The sequence below is a fragment of the Lampetra planeri genome, chromosome 2, assembly GCF_965212315.1.
Source record: "Lampetra planeri chromosome 2, kcLamPlan1.2.h2, whole genome shotgun sequence".
NCBI classification, from domain to species: domain Eukaryota; kingdom Metazoa; phylum Chordata; class Hyperoartia; order Petromyzontiformes; family Petromyzontidae; genus Lampetra; species Lampetra planeri.
The window spans coordinates 9,850,780-9,878,492 of NC_136108.1; the positions used below are offsets into that span (position 1 = coordinate 9,850,780).

Here is a 27,713-nt window from a genome sequence, read left to right on the forward strand (position 1 = left end):
GTGACGTTTCCACGGTGTTTGTACCAGGCTATGTGGCCAGGTGCGATCAGACTTGGGCCGTGTCACCGGAGGTATCCATAGAGAATTGCAAATGTCAGTTAAAATATTTGTGAAGTTATTCACTCCTGGTGGAAATCATACCAAGCCAAGATATAAACACCATGGTCTTAATGCATGTGTGGGTGGAAAGCCAGTGTCTTCCAATAACTGCGTAAATAGTTAAACTGCTGTTATTGGCTATCAATTTGGCCATTTTGCCAAAGTAATTTCCGACGAACGCAATGGAGCAGCTCCCAGGGGTGCAGAAATATTTCATGTACAAGGATGGAAGCAAAGGAAGACACGAATGTAATAATATAGAACACATTAACATTACTCAATGGTCAAACTCTTGATTTTGTAAACACGGTGTAATTTTGTCGCTCTCATTTTGTTACCTGCCACATGTAGAGCAGGTAGGCGAGCTTGTTGTTGCTGGTATAGGTGTACAGCACGAGGTAGCAGTCCCCGCCGTAGAACTGTCCGTGTAATCTTTTCTCCACCGGTTTCAACTCCAGATCCTCAATCCGAAACATCTGCGCAGAAGCAGAGGATGCTCAGCCACAGGCTTACAGAGGCATGACCACGTAGGGAAGATCTTTGCCTTTTAATCCTTCAAATGGAAAAAAAAAAAACACTCACAGCTCACGGGCTAATCAAGGCCACAGATGTAAACTGGTATGCTGCACATTTGCAAAGTGTTCCTGTGGCAATGTGCGGCGTTCACCTCTGCAGTGCCTGAACCATCGTCCACCATTCGGTGTTGAGCAGCGACCTCCGGCTTGGCGTGCAGCACTGTGGGGTCAAACTTCACCTGTTCCACTCGAGCTGCCAAGCAACACAGCAACCAACAACTCCATCAGCACCACCTAAGCATGTTAAGAATCATCAATTCAAATCACTTCTTATTCTCATGACTCCATCATCAGCCTTGTCGTCTTCATCTTCATCATTTTATTAGTTTGCGTGTGTGCCTCCATTGTGCCACTCGCCGTCAAATTTAGAGAACAAAAATCCGATGTCAATTTTGTGAAAGAGAGGCACAAAATGTGCACATGGATCTGTATGGAATGTGCCAAGACACCCTCTCAACAGCTCCCCCACACAAGCCTTGCCTCCAAATCGTGCTTCTTCTTATAGTTTTGTCAACTTTTTACCATCGTTGACTCCTCCTGAACCCTGCCCTATTCTCACCGACTTGAAGGTCATTCCACAATTGTGGCAAGAGTAACAGCAGCCAGAATGGGTGCGTTTTTGATCAAATTGGCCGTACTTGAAATGCAAATTGCGGAATGGGGCTGCTTTTTCCACAAAAACGTACGACACTCCACCAAAAAGTGGCAGGATGGTAGCCAAAATAGCGATGTGAATTGAGCCCCTGGTCTCAATTGGGTTTTCCCTGGTCTCAATTAAACGAAGTGTACTATCCATTCACCATGCCAACGCCAATTCCAACATTTTTTGTGAATGATGGGAAACTCAGACAAAAGGTGCACAAATGCTGGAAACATATCAGAGTAATCAACGTTTTTGGGTTTAGATCGCGTTATTTATAAATGTGTCGTAACCCTCCACCACCCGACACGGCCAATCAGTAAAAATGTGTCACGTTGACATAAGACAAATAGTTCACTGCTTTAGCCCACCTGTGTGTTGAAGCCACAACATTTACAAGTTGAGTACGACGTTTCGCTGGTAATTGCATCCAGCATCATCGGGCAATTCGCCAGAATGGTGAGGGGCTCTGCTGTGTCTCCCGTTCTTATATAGAGCAGCAGCAGGGTGACGTCATCATTAACTCATTAACTCACCAGGTGCAAAGATTCAAGGGGGGAGTGATTGTAATTATATACTAGATTAGTAATCAGGCTATTGTTACGATGCGAGTTGTAGATTAGTAATCATTTGGAATGTGTTTTATTGTGATTATGCTACATTAGTAATCAGTTAATGTTTGTTTCCCTTATAAGGAATTGTAATGTATCTTATTTAATAATACGCTTCCAGGCCGCACTAAGCCTGTAGCTGTCTGAGCGATTAAAGTTATTTCTGTTTCTCTCAATTTCAATCGATTCTCTAATTAATCTTTGCCAGTAGTAACTAGTCTAGTGAGAGAGATTAAACATGTTAAAGAAGCACTAAGACAGAATGGCTACAATAATGCTCAAATTAACAGAGCACTAAAAGCCAAATCACGATCGCAAAGCAACACTGCTGAAAGCGATCAGATTATTAAAACAATAAAAATACCATTTATCTCAGGAGTAACTGACAAATTAGCCCGTGTTTTGCAAAAGCAAAACCTTACAGTAAGATTTGGTACAGTACACAAAATTTAACAACTAGTAACGTGCACTAAAGACGAATTACCTAAATTATCAACAGAAGGTGTATACCGGATTAATTGTGTATGTGGCAGATGCTATATTGGACAGACAGGGCGTAACGTTAGTGTAAGACTAAAAGAACACCAGAGAAATATTAAACTATCACAAACACAACTGTCGGCAGTGGCAGAACATGCATGCCAACAGGGACACTCAATTGATTTTGACAACGTGGAAGTGTTGTGTAAAACTAGTTACTACTGGCAAAGACTAATTAGAGAATCGATTGAAATTGAGAGAAACAGAAATAACTTTAATCGCTCAGACAGCTACAGGCTTAGTGCGGCCTGGAAGCGTATTATTAAATAAGATACATTACAATTCCTTATAAGGGAAACAAACATTAACTGATTACTAATGTAGCATAATCACAATAAAACACATTCCAAATGATTACTAATCTACAACTCGCATCGTAACAATAGCCTGATTACTAATCTAGTATATAATTACAATCACTCCCCCCTTGAATCTTTGCACCTGATGAGTTAATGAGTTAATGATGACGTCACCCTGCTGCTGCTCTATATAAGAACGGGAGACACAGCAGAGCCTCACCATTCTGGCGAATTGCCCGATGAGGGGGAAACTGCCCTGGCTTGCCAGGGGAGACACCAGGAGCATCGAGGTGATCCTTACAGCCCGTCCGGATCTCAAGTGAGACCTAGCCACCAGCCCCGAGGCCTGCGAGGGCCCTGACCGTGTGGCCAGGGATGACCACGCTGCCAAGAAGCGGGGACTGCTGGAGAATGGAGACGGAAATCGCAACAGACGAAGAGGGGAAACGGCGAGAGTCAAGGACCACGAGGGCCACCCGAGTTGCTGAAGGAGACCGGGATGACAGAGCCGCCCAGCTTATGCTCGCAGCAGATGAAAAGGAAGCAGGGAGAGCGCCAAGAGAAATGAATGCCACCTGCACTGCTGAGGGAGCCAGGGACGACAGAGTCGGCCAGACGGTGACTGCAGGAGACAAGAAGAAGACGTGGCGAAAACAGAGGGCCACCGACACCACCTGTGCCGCCGGAGGGGACTGGGGCAACCAGACCGACCCACTGGCAGCAGGGGGATGCGTGGACGAGGCACGGAGAGGGATGGAGGGGAACGCGGCGGAGGCACGGCAGAAGGAGAGGATGGAGGAACTGGATGGGAGGGTGGGTGCTGAGGGAGTGGGTGAGGGAGGCCGAGGAGAAAAAGGTATGGCGTCTGGAAGCAGAGAGGCGGGTGCCCCCGAGCGGAGGGTGGGGAACGAAGCCAGGGAGACGCCAGCAACCCTGGGGCAGGGGGAGGCCCGGAGGGAGAACGCGACAGTGGACGCTGGACCGGTGGGAGCTGGGAGGCCCCGGGAACGAGACGGGAAATGGTGAGGCGGGGCAGGGGTGAGTCTGACACCACCTCATGTCAAACGACATAATTGCGTCAGAGTAATGATGAAGGACGAGGTAGCAGAAGAAGTGACCATCGACCGAGCAACCTTTGTACGGTCAATAATGATGGGCTTGCTACAAATAGAACCGACAGACTTGTACTGTTTGATAACTCTGCCGGGAGGGAGGGCGTTTGATGTAAGCTTCAACTCAAGCCCCCTGCTACAAAGATTTATGACCCGCTTCGAGGAAAAGGCGGAGGAGAAGCCATTGATATCAATGAAGCTACAACTGTTATCAGAGCTGGACACGAAGGTGGTGACTATTTTCCTATACAATGAAGCCCTACATGACCACGACGTGGAGGTCTGGCTAAGACAGCACTGCTCGGTACTGTCGGGCTGTAAAAAGGTGAGGGACTCAGTGGGGATATGGACAGGGGCAAGACAATGGAGGGTGCGGCTGAAAACAGAGGGAGGGACCTTGAGACACATCCCGAGTGCCCTGAACATAGGAGGCAACCGGGGATATGTTGCGTATGCCGGACAACCTAAACTGTGTAGGAGGTGTGGGGGCAGCGGTCACCTGGCCGCAGTGTGCAAGACAAAAGTCTGCTATAGCTGCAAGGCACTGGACCACGAGGTAGAAGAATGCAGTGTTCCGGCACAATGTAACCTCTGCGGTAGCCGAGAACATCTGTACAAGAATTGTCCGGAGTCGTACGCCAACAAGGTTAGGGCGTATAGGGTAGGAGGAGCGAGGGATGAGGAAGGCGGTGGGACCAAACTGGACCTGGATAAGGAACTGGTGAGGGAAGGACGTGGGGAGGCGGCTGAGCAGCAGCCACCAGCAACGGACGGAGGGGGAGAAGGGGAGAGGCATGCAAAAAGAGCAGAATCGACATCGCGCGAGCAGGAAGAGGGGCTGGCGGTGGAGGGGAGCGACGGCATGGGCAGCATCTCCGAGACGACCGTGGAAGACTGGGCGGAGGCGGTGGAGGAGGATGAAGGAAAAGGGGAACGACAGCAGGAGGAAGGTGGTAGCGAGACATGGGAGGAACCAATCGGAAGGAAAAGGAGGATACGGAGAGCCCCAAAAAGAGGCGCTCCTTCAGGCAGCACGGAATCCTCGGACTCCTCGCCGGACACAGAGGCCTCGAGGGAGGGGATGGAGGAAAGGGTGGAGAGCCGGCGCAGGGGGAAACCCTTGAGAACAAGGGGCAAAATGAAATTGCGGGAACTGGCGAATGAAGACGGTTACAGAGGGCGAGCGGAAAAGGCCGCTTCGGACTGAGACACATCCCAACATGGAACTTTCCGTGGCGTCCGTAAATGTGAGGAGCTTGAAGGGAAAGGGGAGGAGAGGAGCAATAATACAACTGCTACAGGCTACCAAGTGGGAGGTGGTCTTCCTCCAGGAATGCCACCTACCATACACCCTGGGCCGGGAGGAGCTGTTGGAGAGCTGGGATGGCTACGACTTTTGGTCCGGGAGTAATGAAAATCGATGAACGGGGGTGCTTACCCTCCTAGGCAGGAGGGGTATACAGATAGTCGGGTCCCAAGAGGTGATCCCGGGCCGCCTCCATTATGTGGACGTGTCTTATGGAGAGGCAGACCTGAGACTAATAAATGTGTACGCCCCCACGACGTGCACAGAAAGAGTGGACCTATGGAATAATGTAGCGACCCTACTCGTGACGAGACGGCAAGTCATAATGGGGGGTGATTTTAACTGCCCGTTGTGCCTGGCAGACCTATTATCGGTGGCTGGGAGGAAGAGGCTCGACCCTTCCTCTAGGAAGTTGAAGGAGCTGATAGAGGATTTTAAAATGACTGACACCTTCAGAAAGGTACACCCGGTGAGACCGGGATACACGTGGTCGGATAAGGGCGGTAGAACGCAATCACGAATAGATTTCATCTTTGTGTCTGCCAATGTGAAGGTGGATGGAGCAGACCTGGAACCCTTCCCCTTGTCAGATCACAATTTGGTGAAGGCAAAGCTCGGTATTCCAGGTGGCCTGAAGATGGGGAAGGGAACCTGGAAAATGAATGTAAGCCTGTTGGAACACAGAAGGGTCGTGGAAGACTTTGTAAGGAAGTACGAAGACTGGACGACCATGCAGGAATGCTTTGCCACGAGGGTGGAGTGGTGGAGCATGGTGAAGGGCCGGATAAAGGCCCTCTTCCAGACACATAGTAGAAGGAGGAGTGTAAACAGGGAACTGCAGCTGTGGAACGCTAGAATCGAGAAGAAGCACAAGTTACTTGAGCTGGGATTCCCGGTGGGTGAGGATATACGGAGATTGAAGGGAAGGTTATCCTCGGTATTGGAGAAAAGAGTCAAACAAATGGCATACAGGGCAAGGGTCAGGGCAACGGAACAGGGAGAGAAATGTACGAGTTTCTTCTTTAAGAAATGCAAGGCAGGAGACAACACACTTAGGGAATTGGTGAGTCCGGTCAGAGGCAGACAGGCAACGACAGAGGGTATGATAGAGATAGCGGAGGAGTACTATGGGGAGTTGTATGGGAGGAAGGGAACGGATAAGGGAATAAGGGAGGCACTACTAGGGGAGCTAAGACATGAGGTTAAGAACCCAGAGGTACTGGGAGGGAGGATCCAGATGGAGGAAGTGGAGGAGGCAGTGAGGAGGCAGAATAAGAATATGACGCCAGGACTGGATGGAATTCCAGCAGAATTCTATATTACATTCTGGGATTTAATGAAAGGGGACATGCTGCAGATGTATAGGGAAATGCTGGAGGGCGGACTGGTGCCAGAAGAAATGTGTGAGGGGCTCATCACACTGATGTATAAGAAGGGGGACCGGAGAGAGTTGGGAAACTGGCGCCCAGTTACGCTCCTGAACTCGGACTACAAGATTATGGCAAAAATAGCTGCGACGCGCCTGGGGAAGGTGGTGGAGGGAGTTGTCGAACCCGACCAGACGTGTGCGGTGCCAGGAAGAAGGATTTCGGACTCCCTGATTTTATTAAGGGAGGCAATAGAGGTAGAAGGAGAGAGGGGATGCCCCCTAGGGCTTCTTAGCCTGGATCTTGAGAAGGCTTTCGACCGCCTCTCGCACGAGTATATGTTCGCAGTGTTGGAAAAAATAGGAGTGAGGGGACCCTTGGTCGATTGGGTGAGGCGTCTTTACCAAGGGCTCAAGACCAGACTACTGATAAATGGGGAGCTCTCGGGGACAATTCCAGTAGAGTCAGGGGTGAGACAGGGGTGCCCGATGTCCGCGGTTCTATTTGTAATGTGTATGGAACCCCTTGCACAGGCAATGAGAAACAATGAGGAGATTAAGGGAGTGACCATCCCCGGGAATAAGGAACAGGGGAAGGTGGCGCTATATATGGATGACGTAGTCGTGCTCTGTAGGGACGTGGCATCAGTGTGGGGGGCCATGAAGAAGACAAACCGCTTCGGCCTGGCCTCTGGCTTGAAGGTGAACGCGAGGAAGAGCGAATTGATGGCCTTCGCGGACCCGAGACTATTTGAGGGCCGGCCGCCTGAGTTGGGGATAAAGACGGAGGAAGTCAAGGTCTTGGGAGTGTCCTTTTGCCGAGAGAGGTCGGCGGAACGAAACTGGGACGGGAGGATAAAGCAGGTAAAGGGACAGTTAGGCAAGTGGGCCGGGAGACGGCTCACGATGGAAGGGAGGATTCTGGTAGTGAGGGTGGTGGTTTTACCAACACTCAACTACCTCGCATATGTGTACCCGCCAGGTAGGAGGGAGGCAAGAATCCTGGAATCGCTGTTGTTTCAATTCATTTGGGGAGGCGGGATGGATAGAGTGAAGAGGGTGGTGATGTGTAAACGCGTCGAGAACGGGGGGAAGGGTGCCCCAAATATTGCACGTGTGCTGTCCTCAATTTTTGTGTGCAACACTTTGAGGTTATTCTTTTCCGAAGAGCCCCGGGGGAAGGCCGCTTGTTATTTAAGGTATCACCTGATGTGGCTCCTGAGGGGGCTTGGGATGACCCAATTACCGGCGGGCACGCCCTTGGCCTGGCCACAAGGATGGCTGAATGCGGCGGTGGGTGACGACATAAGAGTACAATTTGAGTCAGAGAGGGGGACCGTGGAACTCCAAGGAGGTATTGGCCAAAGTAAACGAAGGGGAGGCCTGCGAGGAGGTGATGGGCGCAAAGAGGACTATGTACCGTCAAGTGTGGAGGAACACTTAATCAACGGCGCTCACAAAAGAACAGAGAGATCTGTCCTGGTTGGCGGTGTGGGATAGATTGGAGACGAGGGGCTTCATGTTTTCTCGCCGAATGGCACGTTCGCCCAAATGCCCGAGGGGATGCAACACAGATGAGGACGCGGTGCACGTCATGGTGAAGTGTCCCTTCGCACAGGAGGTGTGGAGACTGAGCAGTCCGCTGTTGTCTTGGTTTTACCCGTCGCGGGTGATAAGTCGGGACATTATGTGGGGAGTCTTAAGGGAGGTGCGGGGAGATGACAGAGATCGAACGTGGGCCATAATAGGCGCGACAAAGGAGGCCTTGTGGGGAGCTCGCAGAAAAGAGTTGGATGGGTCCCCTATATCACCGTTGGAGGTGTGCTACTGGGCGAGGAGGTTGCTAGAAAGGGTGATGGAAGTAGACCGGGTTAGGCTGGGATACAAGGCCGCAGGTGTGAAGTGGAAGTGGCCCCTACCCGGGGTGGGGTAGCGAGGGGACCGGCGGGTATAGGGAAGGGATAGTGAAGGATGGCCATGCACATTTTAGCCGGCCTGCTAAGTCGTGTGGGCGAGGAATGTACGTGTTCGATCGGGGGAAGGCGATGTGATGGAGCAGCGCATGGGTGAATGGTGGTGATGAATGTGAATAAGGGGAACGGGGCGGTGTGTGTTATGGCGGCGAGCTTTTTTTTGTTGCATTGTATGTGGGTGGAGCCCGTGGATGTGACGGAGACATCGAAGGGGCCAACGGGGGCGCCCGGGAAGGAGTGGTTTTCAGTACTCTCTTTGGTTTTCCTTGTACCCGCTGAGAAGTTAATAAAAACCTTTAAATCGCAATTACCAGCGAAACGTCGTACTCAAATTGTAAATGTTGTGGCTTCAACACACCGGTGGGCTAAAGCAGTGAATTATTTGTCTTTTGTCAACGTGACACATTTTTACTGATTGGCCGTGTCGGGTGGTGGAGGGTTACGACACATTTATAAATAACGCGATCTAAACCCAAAAACGTTGATTATGAATAACATTGGTCACGAAAGCCTACGTGTTAAACTGACAGAGTAATATCACGGGTTAAGAGTAATAAAACACGTAAAAAGGCTTTGTGCATTATACACTCAGGATGGCAATTTTATCTGGAATGCAAGGAATGATGGGAAAACCGAGCCTTCAGACACACTTGTGCCTGTTGCAGTCTATAAATCGCCTTTTGCGTCTATTAATACTCTTACCTCGTAGCTTTGTTTTAAGCGTGTAATATTACTCCAAGAACACAGCGGCCTCATCTGAACCCAAGCGACGGTCACATCTTAACCACACCGCAACTTTAAAAGCCGCTCACGTGTGCCCCGGGCGCGTACCGATTTTGCCGACGGTGTAAGTCTTGCCCATCCCCTGGGTCTGGCCACGCTCCGTCCAGTGCTGGAACAGCTGCTTGAAGATGGCCGACTCGGCACCGTCTGCCACCGTCTCCACATTGGTGCTCACGGGGTAACCCTTGGCCTTGATGTAGCCCTGCGCGCCACGCAGAAGGACACAGATCTACATCACTGCGCGGAAGCGGCAGGACCAAAGCCAGGGCCCGTATTATCCATTAGGCACTGTACAAACTGTGTCTATGGCATATGAAAAAAAATGTTGACTGTTTTTGTTGTTTATATGATATTTTCTTGTATTTTTAGGCTTAATTTTTTTTTCTCAACAATTTCAAATAAAATCTGCTCATCTGCGGCACACGGAGCACTCCCGTCGAATTAGGGCACAGACTAAATAATGAACGTATCAGTAACGACATCTGTCCAGCGGCTGGACGAAGTACGTGTGAAACAAGCGAGTGACAGCAGTGGTAGTAACATAATCAGTACCAACTGGAGAAAGTTACCACGGAAGGCCTACGAAACAGAAGTGCCTAGGGCCTACAAGAACCTTTACCCAGCCCTGACCTAAGTGTGAGGTGGCAGGGAGTCAGTGGCCAATGCAGTGCTTCTATTGTCATGAGTGCACACAGCGTGGGGTCACAAACCAGCGCTCGCTTCATTGCTGCCTGCCTCTCCTCCTTGCTGGAGCCTCGTCCCTTCCACACGTAGATTTTGATGCCTCCCTGGTCCAGGATGTAGCAGTCCTGAGGAATTGCATTCACACCTTTGCATCGTTACAAATTCATAATGCAAACTGGAACGTGCACATTTATTTTTCTCGGTTAATGAAGCAGCGTTTAACGAACTACGGCTGAAGATGCGAGACTGCATGTCCATCAACAAGAACTCACATCGTGGTTCAGCAGGTCTTGGGTCAAAGGTCGCGTTGCCACCTCCTCCACCATCAAGTTTCCACCTTTCTCTGACACACTGTCAATTTAAGGAGCACCATAACATAACCATACATCGCCAACGCACGTAACACAAATTACACTTTGACCACAGCTGCTCATTTGACTCGTGTCGTGCGTCTAATAGCAAGCTGCACACAGACTCAATTCCAAAACCCCATATCCTGTGCTACCCTTTCCTCCCGGTTTCCCTGCACATTTAGCTCACTGGTAGAGCTTGACATTGGCCTTGCGGCTGTGATCCGTCGGCTCATCAGGGCTGCCTGGGGACAGATCGCCATGCCGCTCCCCCAGGGCGGCCGTGAGGACGGCCATGAGCTCAGGTGAGGAGTTCTCATCGTTCCCCTCCACGACGCCGATCTGGGCGCGCCCGCCACGCTCACGGTCACGGATGTCGGACGCCAGCTGCATGCCCTGCACAGAGATGGTGAGGGTTGAAATATCATCACTTTTTTAGCGGTGGCCCAGGAGAGGGCTCAGATCCTCAGCCAGAATCAGTGAGGTCTTGGGTTTTGATCCTGGTTTCAGGAGCAGTACAATAAAACCTGGGGCTTTCCAAGTTTGGCGAGTTCATGGCCTCAGCCTGGTCACCAACGACAGCACACAAAAAAGCAGATAAAATGTGTTTTTTTTATTACTCTGGAGAAATTCCAGCTCAAAGAATTAAAAATATGGGTTTGACAAACATTTATGGTGGGAAGTGTAAAAGTGCACTCCCTAGTGTGTGGATGAAACAAGTTAACTTGAAGGGATTGTTAGAAGTAACAGTATGGTTGCACTGCTCCGATGAGATTTCCATATGGCCATTCTTGTATCCTGTCATAATGTGCCTTTGAAAGGTGATGAGATCATTGTTAATGATGTTTGTGTATAATTTAATTGACCGTTTCAATAAAGAATCTCATAAATATTCTGGCAGGTTACCGATGTTTCATCAGCTTGATTAATTAATGCCACAATTGACAAATAACACAATCAATGCAAAGGTCCATCTTCCAAGAGTAGATATTGTGTGTATCAAATGGCTGCTATGGATGTTTGAATCACTGGAGTTATTATTCAAATGTTTGCCTGGCCCAATAAACTTTACCAAAAAGGAGTACAGTGCACCATCATTAAATATTTTATTGACAAATCAAATTTAATAACCACTGGCTACGTTAAATAATCAACCATTAATCTTTTTGAAATCCTAACCCAGACCCCCAATCTCACCCCAGACACAAACCCTAGCTCTAACACCTAAGTACTTTCTTTCTAAGCTCAAACCTCCACTAATGCATGTAAACACGTTAAGGGTTACACCACAGAAAGCGAAATGGCAGCAAAGGATCCGAATGTAAACCACTGCCCCCTTTTCAAAGGCGAGGGGCAATTATTGGGGACGCTCGTCAGTTGCCGTGTCACAGTCGCCGCTCGTGCCATCCCCGATGTTTGTGCGGAGCGTCTCACCTTGATCTTCTCCACGCGGTTGCTGTCAGGGCCGTTCCACTGGATGATGACCTTGCCCAGGTCGAGCAGGAACACGTCCCCACGGCTGAAGCTGTCCCATGACAGGTTCACCTGCGCAATAGAGATACGGGGATCGGTGATCGCGATAGGGAGCAGGTGCGTGGATGAGTCAGGTCTGGGGTCGGGGTAATTATGGGTGGTAACTCATCACCTGAACCAAGGTAGAATAAATTATTATATTTGAAACAGTTGGTATTTTGAGTAAACATTTACGAAATAACAAAATCTGGAGGATAAGTCTGGTATTTTACAAGGTAGTAAATTAACCGTCGATGGGTATATTTATCAGGCACTTAGTTTTACAACATTGAAATGTTATGCAACTCAACATTTAACTTCGTTTTCACAATTTGTCATTTTCTATCAGATAAATTTTTTATGCAAATTTAACACAACCAAGATGCAATCTAGCAACAAGGATATCAACACAAGTCTCAGCTGACAGATCACAACAGCCATCGCTGTACTTTAACGCTCCAAAACAATAACACTGGGAGCATTTGATTACATTCTTAAATAGCAAAAAACATTCCTGACAAAATGCAAAAAAATAAAAACTCCTGAATAGAACTGTACAAACACCCCAATGCCGGGGCATGGTGCAAGAGAATCCTGAGACTCCGTGAGGCTTTCTTGGATAAATAACAGCATTGTTCTTGTTATTCATGAGCATTCATGCAGCCTTCGCGACGGGCCGGCTGAGTCCTGAGAACGAGCTTCTCACAGAGACCGTTTTGTCAGCCGCTTACAATCACATGGCCACAATGCCTGTGCACTCACCGGTAAGGGACAGCGCCGCTGGCTCTTGGAGTTTGTTTAAAACGCTCTTGTGACAGCGTTGCCTGTTGTGCGTACCGAGGCAGCGAACTGTGCAGTGTGCATAATTCTCAGCAGTGTTTATTTATATATATATTTCACATGCAAGAAGGATACTTTGCAGGCATCAAACTTCAAAAGGATTCGCCAGACAGGTCGGACTTTAATAGAAACCATAGGCTGTATAATTTAACTGGTACAACTCTTATCCACAAGCCTATTATCCACGACTCTTGGGTATTCATACGAGCTGTACGATCCGGGAAGACTTCTATTCGCCATGCCCTGTTATTCATGTTATCTGTGATAAAACACGTTTGTTTTTGGTAGCTCTATCCACAAATTAATCCTATTATATGTATTTATCCACAGTGTTCCTTTGCAGATAAAAGTAAATTTGCGAATAATATTTTAGGTAATAGGATTTGTGGTGTTCATCCCACGAATTACCACTGATAAGAGTTCTGCTGTGTTTACTTAGACAAGCATTATTTCGACTCTCTGGTTTCTACTTGCTTAGATACTTTTTGCACCATCCTCGCATTCCAACACGTTTCACAATGAGTGATTTATTACACATTCACTTGACCACAGATTACCTAGACTGGCAATGCCACGTACTGTATGCTTAATACCCAACAGCTTACTGTGTTGTGAAATGTTACCTGTGCGTTTGAGTAGTGTCAACAACAATTCTGCAATATTGACATTCCCTTTTGGTGAAACACATTAACGGACATTGGACCTCAAATGTCTCATGATTAACCAAGGTACTGGCGCTGTAATTAGCCAAATTATTTGGCGATACTGGCAGTGGTGCACAATCACAACTAACAAAAACCTCACATTGTTCAATAACATTGTGGTTTTAAATGGAAACAAATATAATAGGTGACATTTTGGGCAATGTTTTTCCTTCATAGCACATAGAGGCCAGAGAGAGAAAGCGAGATAGTTCGAGAGTCACTTTACACCATGGGGCCCTGATAAGAATTTATTTTTTAACAGGTTTCCTGATGAACAGTTTAAGTGGCACATGTCACTCGATCAGTTGGTTAGTCGGCCAACGGGTCGTGTATCGTGGGTTAAAGTGTGGGCACTTCCATCAAGATGCTTGGCCAGCATTGAAGCGTTAGTCGAATATCCTCTAGCAGAAAGCCCTTACATCAGCAGTGACGTGAGCAAGTAATCGCAGGACTGCACCTTTTAACTGAATCTAATCCAGTCGCACCACCACCACCGGCCTGTGCCTGCCTGTGTGTTTTTAAATCATTCATTGCAATGCCAAGCACACAAACAATCCCTCCCCACCCCCCAACCCACTCCAATAGAAAGTGGCCGCACATTATAATGCAACGCAACAAAGCGGGAGCCGTCACGTGAGCCAGCGCTAACAGAGATGAATAGAGGCTGTCCACACAGAAAAACGCGCACACACACACAGCTCGAACGAAACGGCACAAGCAGCAAGCGTGTAGCCGGCAGCTCACGCCCTGAATCGCCCTGGGAAACGCCCTTGTGCAACAGAGTGGCAGGGACAGATAAAGTTCACAATGGATCAAGGGACCTCATTACATATGTATAGCCTCAAAAAATGGCAGTAATGCGTATTATTCTTTGGGATTAATTTTTTGGGTTCATATATACTCGTAGCTTATGACCAAATCGGCCGGAATGTGCCCGATCTCGTCAGATCTCGGAATCTAAGCAGAGCTGATTGGTCGTCAACGGCTGCTGCGAGGCCATGTGATGGGTAGCAGAAGGGTAATCCAACAAAAACCCATTGTTATTCTGTACTTGTATGCGACCACTTCAATGCTCCCCCATCTTCTCCAACGCCGCACTGACCAACGCAGTGAAGTATGGTCCAATAACCCCATGACCCTCAAGGTGTCCTTCGTCAAGAAGCGGATTCCAAAAAATACTGTACTTGTCCATATGCAGTAATCCTGAAAGTTATAGTGTAGGTGAATGTTGAAGACCTCATGTACAGGGTGCCTGAGCCTGTGTTCATCACAAGAGGAATCTTGGCACGCTGCACACTTACCGACACTACCTATTCAAGGGCCAAACCTATCGAGTTCTAAACCTCTTTAACCACATAACAATTTCGAAAACAAAACATTGCACCAAATAAAAGTTTTCACTTTTTTTTTTAAGCTTTAAAACTCATTATGCGATAACAGGGTTTAAAAATTGTCAGCCTACCGCCTAACTCGGTAGCGTTGGCAAGCGCGCCCGCCCCCCCTGCCTGGTTCGGTATGTGGTGGATACAGGCGGCGTGCTTTTGTTGTGCTGGCTGATGCACAGGTGATGCAGTCGACATTTGTGCCTCCTCCCCAGAGCCCACACACCTGGCCTCACAGCTGCCACATATGCCTGCCCTGGGCATGGGAGGTGGCAGCTTCTGTGAATGCTTTACAATATCAACAATGCCACTCGCTTAACCCGCTAAGATACAAACAGTTACACACTTAACGGAATTGGGTACCAGAAGTGAGGTGGGGAAGCTGTGGTTTCATTTTGGTTGCAACAACAATATTTCCCCTCCCTTCTATAAAGTACCTAGAGATTTCACGAATAAACTCTACCCAATATAAATTAATGACATTTTTGTGACAATAATGCAAAATACATCGACATTGTTGTAAAACATTGTTTCTTTTGGGTCTGATCGTGCAGATGTAATGCAATTTTTTTTACTATAACCCTGCACCACCCCGACAGAGCTAATTGTGGCTGAATTCAAGTTGCCACGTGGGAAAATAGGCCGATTGATTTGGTTGATCAGCAATCCAAAGGAATGCTAAGAAAATTTACAATTTTGTCCGAAGTTTTGCTCGAGACTACAACCAGCATCATCAGATAATAAGCAAGCTCAGCTTTTGCATTGACATTTTGAAACCCATAAGAAACTAATTATGAATCTAAATATTGGTTGTGAAAAACTTGGCATAAAATTAGCAATGCTGAAGTCGGTGACAGTACAGGGAAATGTCTGGATAGATATCCCACTAAATTAATAGGATACAATTATGCAAATATATGTTATTTTAAAAGTCTGAAGAGGCTTTTTGTCGCAGAAAATCTGAATAAACTTATTAAACATATTAACCTCTCCTGTTGACAAAACCAAAAACCGCAATAGGGAGAAATCAGTGGGGTATTTAAAAATGGATCATTACACGTACTAAATATACAACACCGCCTTGGTTTGCAATAAAACCCAAATAATTAAAATCAAATTGTGCTTGCGTTCACGTGTAGAGGCTTTCGCGACCAATATTACGACTCGTAGCTAGGGTTCCCGGTAAGATCGCAAAGCTGCAACGCCTCGTGTACAACTATACCCACAGTATCACGCAATGTAATCCCAAAAAAAGTATTACGAATTGAATTGTATTTTATGGCCCATTCTCACAGGGTCCTCAAACACAAATGGGACGGTGGCGCTCGTCCAACGATCGAGCAGCCTCAGCGGCTCGCGCTCGCTACGCAGCAGCCTCGTCACGGCACAGCTGCTCTCAACGGCGAGAGCCTGGCGGTTCCTCCGGGCCCTCAGCACTTCCCCATGCGCGTCCAAGTGGCCGCCGGCACCAGTGGCGTCTCCAGGGACGACGGGGAGAGTGCAAGGAGGTGGGACAGGGGGTGGTGCGGGGGGGGGAGTCGACGCTCAACCCGTGAAAGCATCAACAGTTTGGCCTGGAGCAGCCTGGTAGCCACGGGGGGGGGGGGGGGGGGGCGGGGGGGTGGGCTGGAAGGGGCTGAGCCCCCCTATATCCTTGCTTTGAGGCCGAGGCACCCTCTCGTCTGCGGTAGTTATAGAAGGGCTGGACAAAATGTAGATGTTAGTACGATTAGGTGATGGGCCTTGCGGCCTTTCCCCATATACACAGAGGGAGCTGCAGCCCACGGGAGGAACACCTGATGGACTAGAGCAGGCCGTATCGTCTCGTGCACCCTCCCCCGAGTTTTTGTATGCCCCCCCCGCCCCCCCCCCCCCCAACAAGATGACGCTGTGGGGGCTGGGCTGCGGGGCCAGCACGACGTGAGAGAGCAACATCAAGAGAGCCCAGGCGAGCACTTGGGGGGGGGGGGGTGTGAGGGTGGTCGTGGATGGGGAGTGCGGCCACTGCGAAACGAGGACTCGTTGGCCCCTTGCAAGAGTTGTCGAGGGTGTGGCCCTCGCAGGTGGAACTTTTTGGCACGTGCCCTTTTGTCAATCCCCTGCTGGATGACGGGCCCCCACCCCCACGGTGTATGGTTTGTGGGGGATAATTTCACTTCACTTCACCATGGTGAAGTATGGCCAAATAACCCCGTGTCTTGGTCATAAGCAGGCCCAATTTGACTCAATCACCCGTGAAAGAGCAGATCCGTCTAACAAACAAGCAAAACTCTCCTGTGCGCAGGAATCCCTTGACAAATTATCTTGAGACTCAGCGAGGCCTTCCTGGATGAACAAAGTACGCGATTATGTTATGCCTATGAGACATTCACCTGGAATACACCTGATCTCGTCATATCTCAGAAGCTAAGCAAAATTGAGTCTGTCACATGAGTAACAGGTGTTATGGGCTGTGGAACTACGTTGTAGACATCAGAAGACAGTGCAGCAAAATCCATTGTTGCACCGTACTCCTATGCTCCCTGCTTTCACCAACCGGCACCGACAAGCGTGACGACGTGCAGTCAAATAATCCCGATGAGGACACCCTCATCCAGCAGAGGATTTACAGAGGGTTGTAAGCGTGCGTTATTATTATGTTGTTGTTGTCAATGTCACTCTATCCCCATTGCCTAGAAGCGTTACAACCAACCTCGGTTGCCGTGACTGCCTTGCGTCCCTTGATGTGGAGGAGCCGCTGCACGTTGTACGAGTTCGTCTCCGTGTGGTGGAACCCGGACGCGATGCCGCCTTTCTTGTAGCTAAAATGAAAAGAGGAGTGCGGGGAATTAGGAGAGGGGGGGGGGCAGCAGGAATGTTTGTGGCAAGGTGGAAAGTGTTTTGGTAATGTATCCCCCAGGCAACAACGTCAATGCAGTATGATTAATCTTCAAGTGCACACTTTGTGTACCGCGTGTATAGGACTAATTCCCGCTATGACTATTGTGCGTGTGCGACTGCCTTTGGGAGCAGACATACAAAGGATTTAACAAAATGTCTTTTGTAATTATTTTTAATTTATTTCCAGACACCACAAAGCGGGGAGGTTGTAGCGGTGGTGCAGTCATTCGCGCTCTGAACCCAAACAACCGAGTTCGATTCCCTTCACGAGTTCGTTCCCGGCCAGTGGCGAGTGATAACTCTGAACCAGGTCTGGCCGCATCACCCCCTTCACGAACCTGCACTGACGAGCCTGATGACGTAAAGTCAAACACCTCCCACGAGGCCTATATCCACAAGTGGATTGGCCAGGGACTGCAAATTATGATAATGTCATTCAGTTGCAAGAGAATCTGCAGGAGTGTTCCATGTCCCTCAGAATCCCCTTCATGCTCTCCCCAGGCTGTCCCCATTTGTGTAAGAGTCACGCTACATTAATTCCAACACGGCAGCAGGACGAGCTCCAACGACACCCAGGACACCAGCTCTGCCTGTGCCCCCCCCCCCCCGCAACTCCCCGAGTTCCCCCACCGATGAGCCAGCCCGGTCACTCCCCACAGACCCTGACCTGGCATCACCTCTCATCGCAACACTGCCCGGGCGCTCGCCAGCATGCGACGACGGGACAACGTGCAGCCGGAACGTGGTGGCTCAAGCCGCGTTGACTTTAACGCGAATCTCTCCGCGTCGTGTCGACGCGTGCAATAATCGGCCACGGGCGTCGATCGTTTTTCCTGCCGTCGGTGCTTGCACTAAATGTGCAAACTACATGTTTCAATCCACATGCAGCCTTATGTCAATCCACTGCTGAACGAGGGCCTCCCAATTTCCACGTGGGTCAAGGGGGGTTATTTGACCATACTTCACCATGCTGTTCAGAGCAGGTTGAAAGATGCAAGGATAGTCTTGGGGCATATAAGTGTACGGTACAACTATGGAATTTTCCTGCACAGCCCTTTGATGCACAGAAAGATGATTTGAAATCGAGCGGTAGTAATTCATCAGCACTAATCAAGCCATTGTATTAAGTTAGAGGGGAGATTACTTTCAGGCTTCGTGATTTTCTGTTAAGGTGCACAAGTTCTGCAGAAATTACCATGAAGCTGTGGCCACGATGCAGCAATACGGCACAGACATGTTCATAGCCACAGGAACAAAAAACACTACTGCCCCAACTTTCCTTCAAATACACAAGCGTGCAACAATTCAGACAATGACCCTGAATTGGAGGCATAAGTGAAAAACTTGCTTGCACTCAACACACACACACACACTGCCAAACAAATCCAACTGGCTCTTCGTTCCATCTAAAGCATAAAGCTGCTGTAAACTTGCCAATTTGCCAAAAGTGACCGTCGAAGACTCCACTTTCTAATGCGTTTCTGCTCAACCTCCAGACATCCAAGGACAGATCCTCATCGCTATTTGCATACTTGCATTGGCTCGTCCTGCCGTTGGTATTGAACGTCTCGAAAAATCCCAAAGCAAATTAAGCGTCCAGCCAACTGGCTTGCTGCCACAACTTGATTGCGGGATTGGTGCAAGGAGGGACACGGGTCGGAGGAAGGGGGGGGGGCACAGTGGGTGCGATGGCAGTGGAGAGCCAGGGCATTAGGCGCAGCATGTGCCATATTTTGCGGCGTAGAATGCCACAGTTGCCGGAGTGTTTCGGCGCGATGCGAGGCAGTGCTGCTGCACGGTGCCAGTCACGCGAGGGGTTGCGTCAGCGACATAACGACCGATCCTCTCCGATGTGCGTTTCAGGGGGCTGTACAGGGTATTGTTGAGCAAGATCTCCGACGTTTCTGTTCCAGCACATGGAGCGAAACCGTTGGACATCGCAGCGGACAAAACACGATAGAGTCCAAAACACATCGGAGAGCTATGCAACACAACCGTAAAAATACACATAGCACTGTCTAATCCTGTTTACTAAACCCCCTGCGTACAGTGTATGCATGCATGGGGGGTGGGGTCTGGGAGGACATGCCCCAAATGCTGAGAGTGACACGGAAGGAGATCCGGCCTCTACCGCCCACTCGCCTCGCTCTGCGGGGCCTCCAAATTGACCATAACAACCACTCACACCGGCAGCACTTTCCCTAATCATGTTCCCGTGTGAATTTCCTGATAAGCCAAATGGGGCAATGCAGGGGACCCTAACGGTCTGTTTTTTTAAAAGGATCTCTTTGGTGTTGATAAAATTGAAAATGATTCATGTTTCTATAGCGCCTAAACACGATCACATCGTGGACGTGTTTATTTTGCAGAGACCGACAGTCGGTCACACGCGGAAGGCTCTCGAGCCTGGACTTGTATAGGGGACAAGGATTTGACAGCAAGAAGGGTGGCTGGAGAAAGAGAGCTCCAAACTACGGGGGTTGAGATTGAGGCGAATGAGCCATTTCCCACGGAGCACACGAGCTCATTTCATTGATCCATCTCGACGAACGCACTCTTGGAAGAACGTTATGTGGAAGGCGAAGCGTATCTCGTGTAAAATTGTGAATTGTACATCGCCCGGCACAATCACGCCGCGGTGCAGTGACCGCGCCGCCGCACTGCGTCGCTCACACGACGCCGCTCTTGAAGTGTCCGCGGAAGACCTCGGACTCGTGGCCCTGGTACTCTCGGTGCTGCACGGGGAATCCACCCAGCGCGTCGTCCAGCTGCGTCGTGTACATGGCGGCAGCGGCTTGCTCGTCCTGCGAGGACTCCTGCCCAACCCAGTAGTGGACGTCGTACGTGGGGGTGGGAGACGATCCTGCCTTCTTGGCCTAGGAGCCAGAGAGAGGTGTGGGGGGAGGGGGGTGGCGGTTCATAGGTCAGAGGTTTATGGATAAATGCTAAGGTCGAGAGGTCGTCACGGCCAATGCCACCACGTGTCTCTGCTGGTTTATTCCTACTGCTATGATTCTGTCGTCGTAAAGTTGGCAATAGTACATCACGTTGTTTGTCACATTGTTAGTCCAATGCTGCTCCACAGGGTAACATTGCTCCTGCCTCACTAAGTTTTTGAACGCTAAAAGTGACAATACCAATATTTATTTATATTGTTTCATTAAAATCAGAAAAACATCAGATTCTAAGTACTATTTGGGGAAGAACAAGATTGACGGTTTAAATGCATCGCCTTGACTATTTCCCCAATTGGGTTGTTGTGACAATAAGCAATGCGCAAACACATGAGCGAAACCTTTTTCAAGGTGGTACTTGCACCTGAGATGCTCAGCCAGTTCCTTGTTGGAGTCTTTGTTTATTGCAGTGCCCGGAGAAATATCCACGCACGAGAAGGGATCAAACTCAAGGCTCTAGGGCAGGGGGTAGGCAACCTGCCGCTCCGGATCCGCGTGCAGCAGCTCTTTAAGGAGCTGCTTCGTGATGTTGTTTACAAAGGAACCACCCCATCTCGTATTTACACACATTGTGGCTCCTGAGCTTTTTCGCGAATTCTCAATAATTTTCTCTTCTTGTTATTTCGGTTTGCCGACCCTTGGCTCTAGCCTCACAAAGCCTACCAGGGTGATATTTCACATGGGTTAATGTTCACAGTTTGACGAAGGTAGGGCCTTTTGTCTTATGCCATATCACATCCACCACTGATATTTACGGAACATCAAGTACATGGCACTAAATATTGACTTCATGTCAGATGTGGAAAAGTTGGACTGTAGCAGCGTGAGAGTACGGGGGGTTTGAGAAATCCTGGCTTAGCAACAGGAAAGTGTCTCCACTGGGCCAACTTGATGCGGGGAGGGAATGGGATATAATAATAATAAGGACTGGGACCATCCACAGTGCGAGTAAGATTGGCACTTAGAGATAAGAAACATGAAGTATAGACAGATTGCCAACAGTCCTTACATATTCATAATAAAGGTTTTTGGGGTTAAATCGCGTTATTTATAAATGTGTCGTAACCCTCCACCACCCGACACGGCCAATCAGTAAAAAAAGTGTCACGTTGACAAAAGACAAATAGTATGCTACTTTAGCCCACCGGTGTGTTGAAGAGTGAATCCACAACATTTACAATTTGAGTGCTGGATGTAACACAGCGGTGGGCTAAAGTAGTGAACTATTTGTCTTTTGTCAACGCGACACATTTTTTACTGATTTGCCGTGTTGGGTGGTGGAGGGTTACAACACATTTATAAATAACGCGATCTAACCCAAAAACTTTATAATGAATAATCTAAAATTTTGATTTAAAGCTTTCATGACTGCAGGGATTCATATTCTTGGTTCTTTCGGTATGTTACTTTACCGAAAGAACCAAAAATATGAATCATATTGGTCGCGAAAGTACTTACATAACTTTTTCTGCAAGGATGCATACATATCTTTATTTACCAGTGCAGACAAAAGTTATAACTGAATATGAAAGTTATACGATACATCGAGTGGAGTGGTGAGGCAGTGGTTAGTGCACTGTTTTACAAACCTAATAACCCGAGTTCAACTCCTGAGCACGGGTAACGTTTGTGGTGGTAAACAACACCCCCCCCAACACCTGCCCGCTTCACCAACCCACACTGACCAGCACGGAGAAGTCTAGTCAAAAACAACCCCAGACACAGCATGGGCAAGGACTGACAATGCAAAGGGCTCTGCAAGACAACAATTAATTATTTAACACAGGAGATTGGAACATTTGCCGTAGAATATTCCAGCGTGGGGCATTCCACGGTCCAAGCTCGCACAAACGATTTGACGTAAACGAACAACGTTAAGGAGATGACGGGAATGTAGCAGCCACAAGCACGAGATGCGTCTCTGAAACAAATCTCCTACGTCTGGTTACATTGTCCCCACTCCAGCTGAGGGGCTGTTTGGGCGTTGCAATTAAAAGCTCACGCATGTGCGCATTGCACGTGCCACGGGGGGTCGAGGTTCGGTCAGCTGCAATAATCTCATCGTCAGCAGATGCACGCACGCCTACCTTTTTGATCCATTCGATTTCAAAGTTTCCATTACGTTTTTTTTTGTTGCTCAGTGGGGGTCCAAAGGTAGAACCTCAATTTGATGTGTGGGTATGCGAGTCATATGGGAAGGGTGTGCCGCTAACAGGAGTGGACCAGTGCATTGTTCGGTCAACTAATATCGATGGTCGAGTTCACGATACATTCACCACACGTAACGTGTTGATGCGATTCCTCCAGCCATTAGAGGCCGCTACATTCAGCACAATAAAAAAATATATCGATTCTCGACCTTGAATCGTGATAATTTATGAAATAGCGTAGGGGCATAAATCATTATACCTCTAATTATTAGCGTGCCACTCTTTGATAAAGGCATTTTTTGGTTTCCTTCCACGCGCAATATAGATTACTCATTAAAGGATTTGAACGACAATGCGACCTTCCCGGGAGACTTAGTAAAGCTTTCCTCACTAAATGAAGGTTTTACAAAATATTCTCCAACGTCGTATTCGACGGTTATACACCCGCTCAGACCAATTAACCGCCCACACCCAGTGCGGTATTTGTGCACGGTGCAACGGCCTTCTACAGATGTTTACAATTCCGACCTCGTCACATGCAGCGCCGCATTCTTAATCCCGCGTACATCCGCTTACTTCTAAATTCCCGTGTTTCAAGCAGTTTGCGCATTTCCTCCTGTTATCTATTTGCGCAGAATGCAAGTCCTATTTCTATTGATGTTCACACACTTGGCCTTTTCACAATTCTCCCTGTAACCTCAGTCCCCCTCCCCCCCCCCCAAAGTGTGCCAGAATTTTCTGCCACAGAACAAACCGAGAGAATGATGTAGCAGTCGCCCTCAAAGAAACTGCCATAGGCCTTCTGGGGCACGGCAGCAAGCTCCATTTTCTGCAGAGAGAGCCAGGACATGGCACCAGTCACAGGGAGGTCACATTTACATCCATATAAGGTTACAGTAGCATTTTACGGAGCCAGTGGTTTAGTGCCAGCACAGGCACTCAAACTTTCGCGGGAACTTGACAAGAAATAATTTGCTAATCTTGAAAAGGCAACATTTAATTGCCCATCCCTCAAGTAAAACCAAAGTGCAGTGTTAAGCTCAGCAGGCACTTTGATTGAAGGGGGAGGTTGTCCAAAGGTACAATTGATGGTTTTTACAGCAGCCACCAGAAGCTATTTTAAAAATGGACCGTTAAATTAACTCCAGCCACTCAATGCACATGTAGAATTACAGTTGATGTATACTTTTAAGTACACAATAAAATGTATGGCTATATGCCTTCCTGGTGGTATATATTCTTTAATTGCTATTTTCACCATAACAACAGCAGAGTTATCTCGCGTGCTATCATCACAAGTGTAGTGGGGCTCTCCAACGTCCTCACCTCCACTCTCCATATGTGGAGGCCGGCGCTCTTGGGCAGGTTCTTGAAGACCTCAGCGGTTGTCTCAGGCATGATGTCGGTGGTGGAAGCGAAGTTGGTTGCGGTGAAAGGTGTTGGTGGTGTCAGCGTCGGCGATGATCCGGCGAGGCACGGCTGTCGTGGCAGGAGAGATGCAGAGAGGAGAGATTATCCCCGCGTACGCCTTAACCACATGCCTCCGCCGGGTATAAAGTTCACACCGCTAAATTAATGTTCATTCATGCAGTGCACAGGGCAACGAGAAAGAATGCGCGGTTTAATGTTTAACTCATCGGCACCTTGCTTGATGAAAAAAAAAAGGCGCGAATAAAAGTTATCAATGAGTTCCCATTAGGAGATCAAGAAGTTTTGTTTTTAATCTGCATGTAACTCTGGTTTTTCACTGGCATGTAGGTTCCACATCGTAGCACGTTGTAATGGGTCTCCCTATAAAATAAAACACTGTGCTGGGCAAATCATTGGAACGTTTCACTTGTCCTTCAAAAGAACTTGACTAAGACTGCATGCATTCAGGGTCCGATTAATGGGTCCCTTTATCTGCTACAGCTGACCACCAAGGTCAAAGAGACTCCATTAAATGGGTCCTAAAACCTCCCACAGGTGGCTACGGGTGGCTGCGTAATGTGGAAGTTGTTCCTCTATCATAAATTAATGCACCGATAATGGTAATCACACATTCAAAGTCATAATCATCAATCATGGTCAATCCACTGCTGGATGAAGGCCTCTCCATGCAATTGCCATCTCTCAGGATCCTGTAAAGTAATAATTTACAAAGCACACAAGCCGATTTCATCACTCCATCTCCTTGTATATTTTTTTCTCAGACACTTTCCATACTTTGGGTTGCCACAAAATCAGCATTCATGACCACCGGCCATTTCCCGTCCTGCCCAAGCACTCAATGGCTATTCTTCACAGTTTCGATTATGCCCTTAATCTACGTATGCTCTCTAATCCATGTTCCTCTTTTTGTCTATAAATGTGATTCTAAGCATGCATCTCTCCACTCGAATGATATTTGTGGCCATTTATGCAGTAATTTTCACTTTGTCTTCAGTCTTCTCCATGAGGGTAACATTTGAATGCGCAATGCATCACACGTTACAGTGAGGATGCAGTATTTCTCTGTGCCGAGATGATAATCTTTTCTTTGAATTATGGATGATATTGATTGGCGCACAGTTGAAGGCTGAACCAGCCTCTCAATGGAAATACCGATGAACATTCTACAATGCACTATTTCAGTGATCACAAATCACCCCCACATTGTTAAATAACCTGTGATATTGTAGACACGTTTACAGCTCTTGATGAAAAGTGATAAAATACATGGATGCAGAGAGCTGCTGCAGTAGCTCATGTGCTGTACTATGAAACCAGAGACCTGAGTATGATTCCTGGTCACGGCTAACATCAGTGGGGAGTGATATCTGAACCGGTCCTGCCTCCTCTCTCCACTATCCAAATGGAATGGGAAGGCATTTATACCTCTCTTACAACCATTGCATGCATAGCTTTAAAGTAAAAACAAATATCATGAGCGCAGAGTACCGAACTGACACCGTTGTGAAGCCGAGTTCGAATTCAGGCAACTGCTTGTGATTAAACTGAGTTCTCAAGTGTAGCACATTTAAGTTTGTTATGCACTTAATCTGGCAAAATTCAAGCTCTGAGAATTAAATATATGAGCTTGACTGTCATTGGATGACCATTGTTCTGTAGCAGGGCAAGTGGAAAAAAGTGCTGTCCTCTTGTGTGGTCACGGGCAGGGAATCCAGAAGTAGTTTTGTGATATCTACTTACACGGGCTATTTTCTAACACAGGAGGGGGGTTGCACAATGCTATGTAAGAGTTTGGAACGGATTCTTCTTCTCGAAATGATAAGAAGAGCACAGTTGGGACAATTTTGAGAAGATACAAAAAATATAAGCTTCCATGAAGCTCATCTCATGCACGTAAAATTGTGTGTTGGTTCCTTTCTCACCAGCACTGTTTGATATCTAATTGTCTTCATATTGTGTCCCTTCCTGCCCTTCACCTGAGTCCCCCCACCCCCACCCTCCTTTCAATCTCTGTTGGCCATTAATAAACAGATTTTTCCCCACTCTGCTAGCCGCTGTCCCTTATTAGTGATGAACCAGTGGATGTGAAAGGCGGAAAGATATTCAATTGTTAATTAGTACATAAAAGGCTGAATCGCAACAAAGGGCTCCTTTAGGACATTGCCACGATTCTTAACATTACGGCTGCAAATATATAAATGGCAAATTATTCAGGGCAACAACAGACTGGAACCGACTTGCAATAATGAGAAAATGATTATGGTCTGGGTAGCCTTGGACAAAGGCTGTGATTGAGATGAGGATAAAGTGGTTCGGAAGACGAGGCAGAGATGGTTAAAAGAGCTGTTTTTTAGGATTCAATGGGCATGCTCTTGGAAGAGAAAGGCAGCATATTGCAATTGCTGCTTGTAATTCTACATACAGTAGCCAGGAAAGCCTGACCCGCATCTCAAACTTTTTTAGACGGTCCTCCTTTAAGTTTTTGGGCATTTTTACTTATCAAAGAGGATAGGCTGCACGTGTGTAGTAATCCCAAAAAATATTATAATTTGTTCAACGAGATCAGCCTCTACTTCCCTACACCGGCCATTTTGCAGTCCTGCAGCTTGTGGCACCTGTGTGATCAAAAATACGTGCATTTTACGGTCTGGGAGGGAAGATTCAGTGGTTCGCATGCTGCGATATGACGCCGGCAGATAGAGTTCAATTCCCCCAGTTACGGCGAATTTGCACGGTGAGTTATATCTGATCACCAGTGGTGAAGTATGGTCAAAGATCCAGCATGACAAACACGTCATGGGGAGGCCTTAATTCAGCAGTGAATTGATAAAGGGCTGTAAATTATAATTATTTTATTTAAGAGCTCATAGGGACCCAGCAGTGTCTTGTTAAAGGGAGACCTGGTTTAAAATAAGTTTAAAATAAGTACGGCAAAACAGTATACACCGACAAAGAGACCCACAGAGCTCTATAGACTCACATAGAGGCTCATAAGTAACCTCTGTGAAACAGTAATGCCCTGCGGGACTCTAGATTAGGCTCCCACTGTGTTGTGTGTTTATTAGAAAGAGATGAACTCTGAGAAGCAAACAGAGCGTGGCTGGCAGCCAGGCACGAAGGGGGGCACAGGGATTAGGTGTCTTAAGGCACCGCGGGGGGTCACGTCTGCCTCCACTCCTGAGACGACGACTGGCTGACCGTTAATATTTGTACACATAACAGCCCTTTAGTCAACCCACTGCTGGCTAGTGCAGATTGGTGTTGGTTGGGATGAATGGACGCGGAGCATAGAATCGCAGTAGAGTACAACAATGGCGTTTACTGTACCGTCCTCTGCCGACCACAATGTAGCGGTCCCACAGCCCCCGGTGACAACCTGTTGTGGATGTCATTACCTGAGAGCTATCCAGCGGGGTCTCACAAAGTGGGCTAGGAGTAAACCCTCGGGAGAGGGCCGCAATGAAGAGCATTCCGTCACAATCGTTTTGGTGCGATCTCCACGACACATTCACGTGGCACTAT

General features: G+C 48.0%; 1 protein-coding gene across 1 annotated transcript in view; it reads right to left on the bottom strand.

Moving 5' to 3' along the window:
• VIL1 (villin 1) overlaps positions 1–27,713 on the bottom strand; it is a 59,574-nt gene that overhangs the window by 26,482 nt on the left and 5,379 nt on the right. Inside the window, exons 2-12 of the mRNA XM_078606322.1 lie at positions 24,087–24,239; positions 23,515–23,589; positions 20,330–20,532; positions 17,469–17,577; positions 11,773–11,883; positions 10,529–10,734; positions 10,261–10,339; positions 10,015–10,113; positions 9,353–9,506; positions 767–867; positions 438–575 (exon numbers count right to left, since the gene is read on the bottom strand). Of these exons, the coding sequence (XP_078462448.1) occupies positions 438–575; positions 767–867; positions 9,353–9,506; positions 10,015–10,113; positions 10,261–10,339; positions 10,529–10,734; positions 11,773–11,883; positions 17,469–17,577; positions 20,330–20,532; positions 23,515–23,589; positions 24,087–24,158 (1,347 nt within the window). The 5' untranslated portion in view covers positions 24,159–24,239. The remainder of the gene's footprint in view (positions 1–437; positions 576–766; positions 868–9,352; positions 9,507–10,014; positions 10,114–10,260; positions 10,340–10,528; positions 10,735–11,772; positions 11,884–17,468; positions 17,578–20,329; positions 20,533–23,514; positions 23,590–24,086; positions 24,240–27,713) is intronic.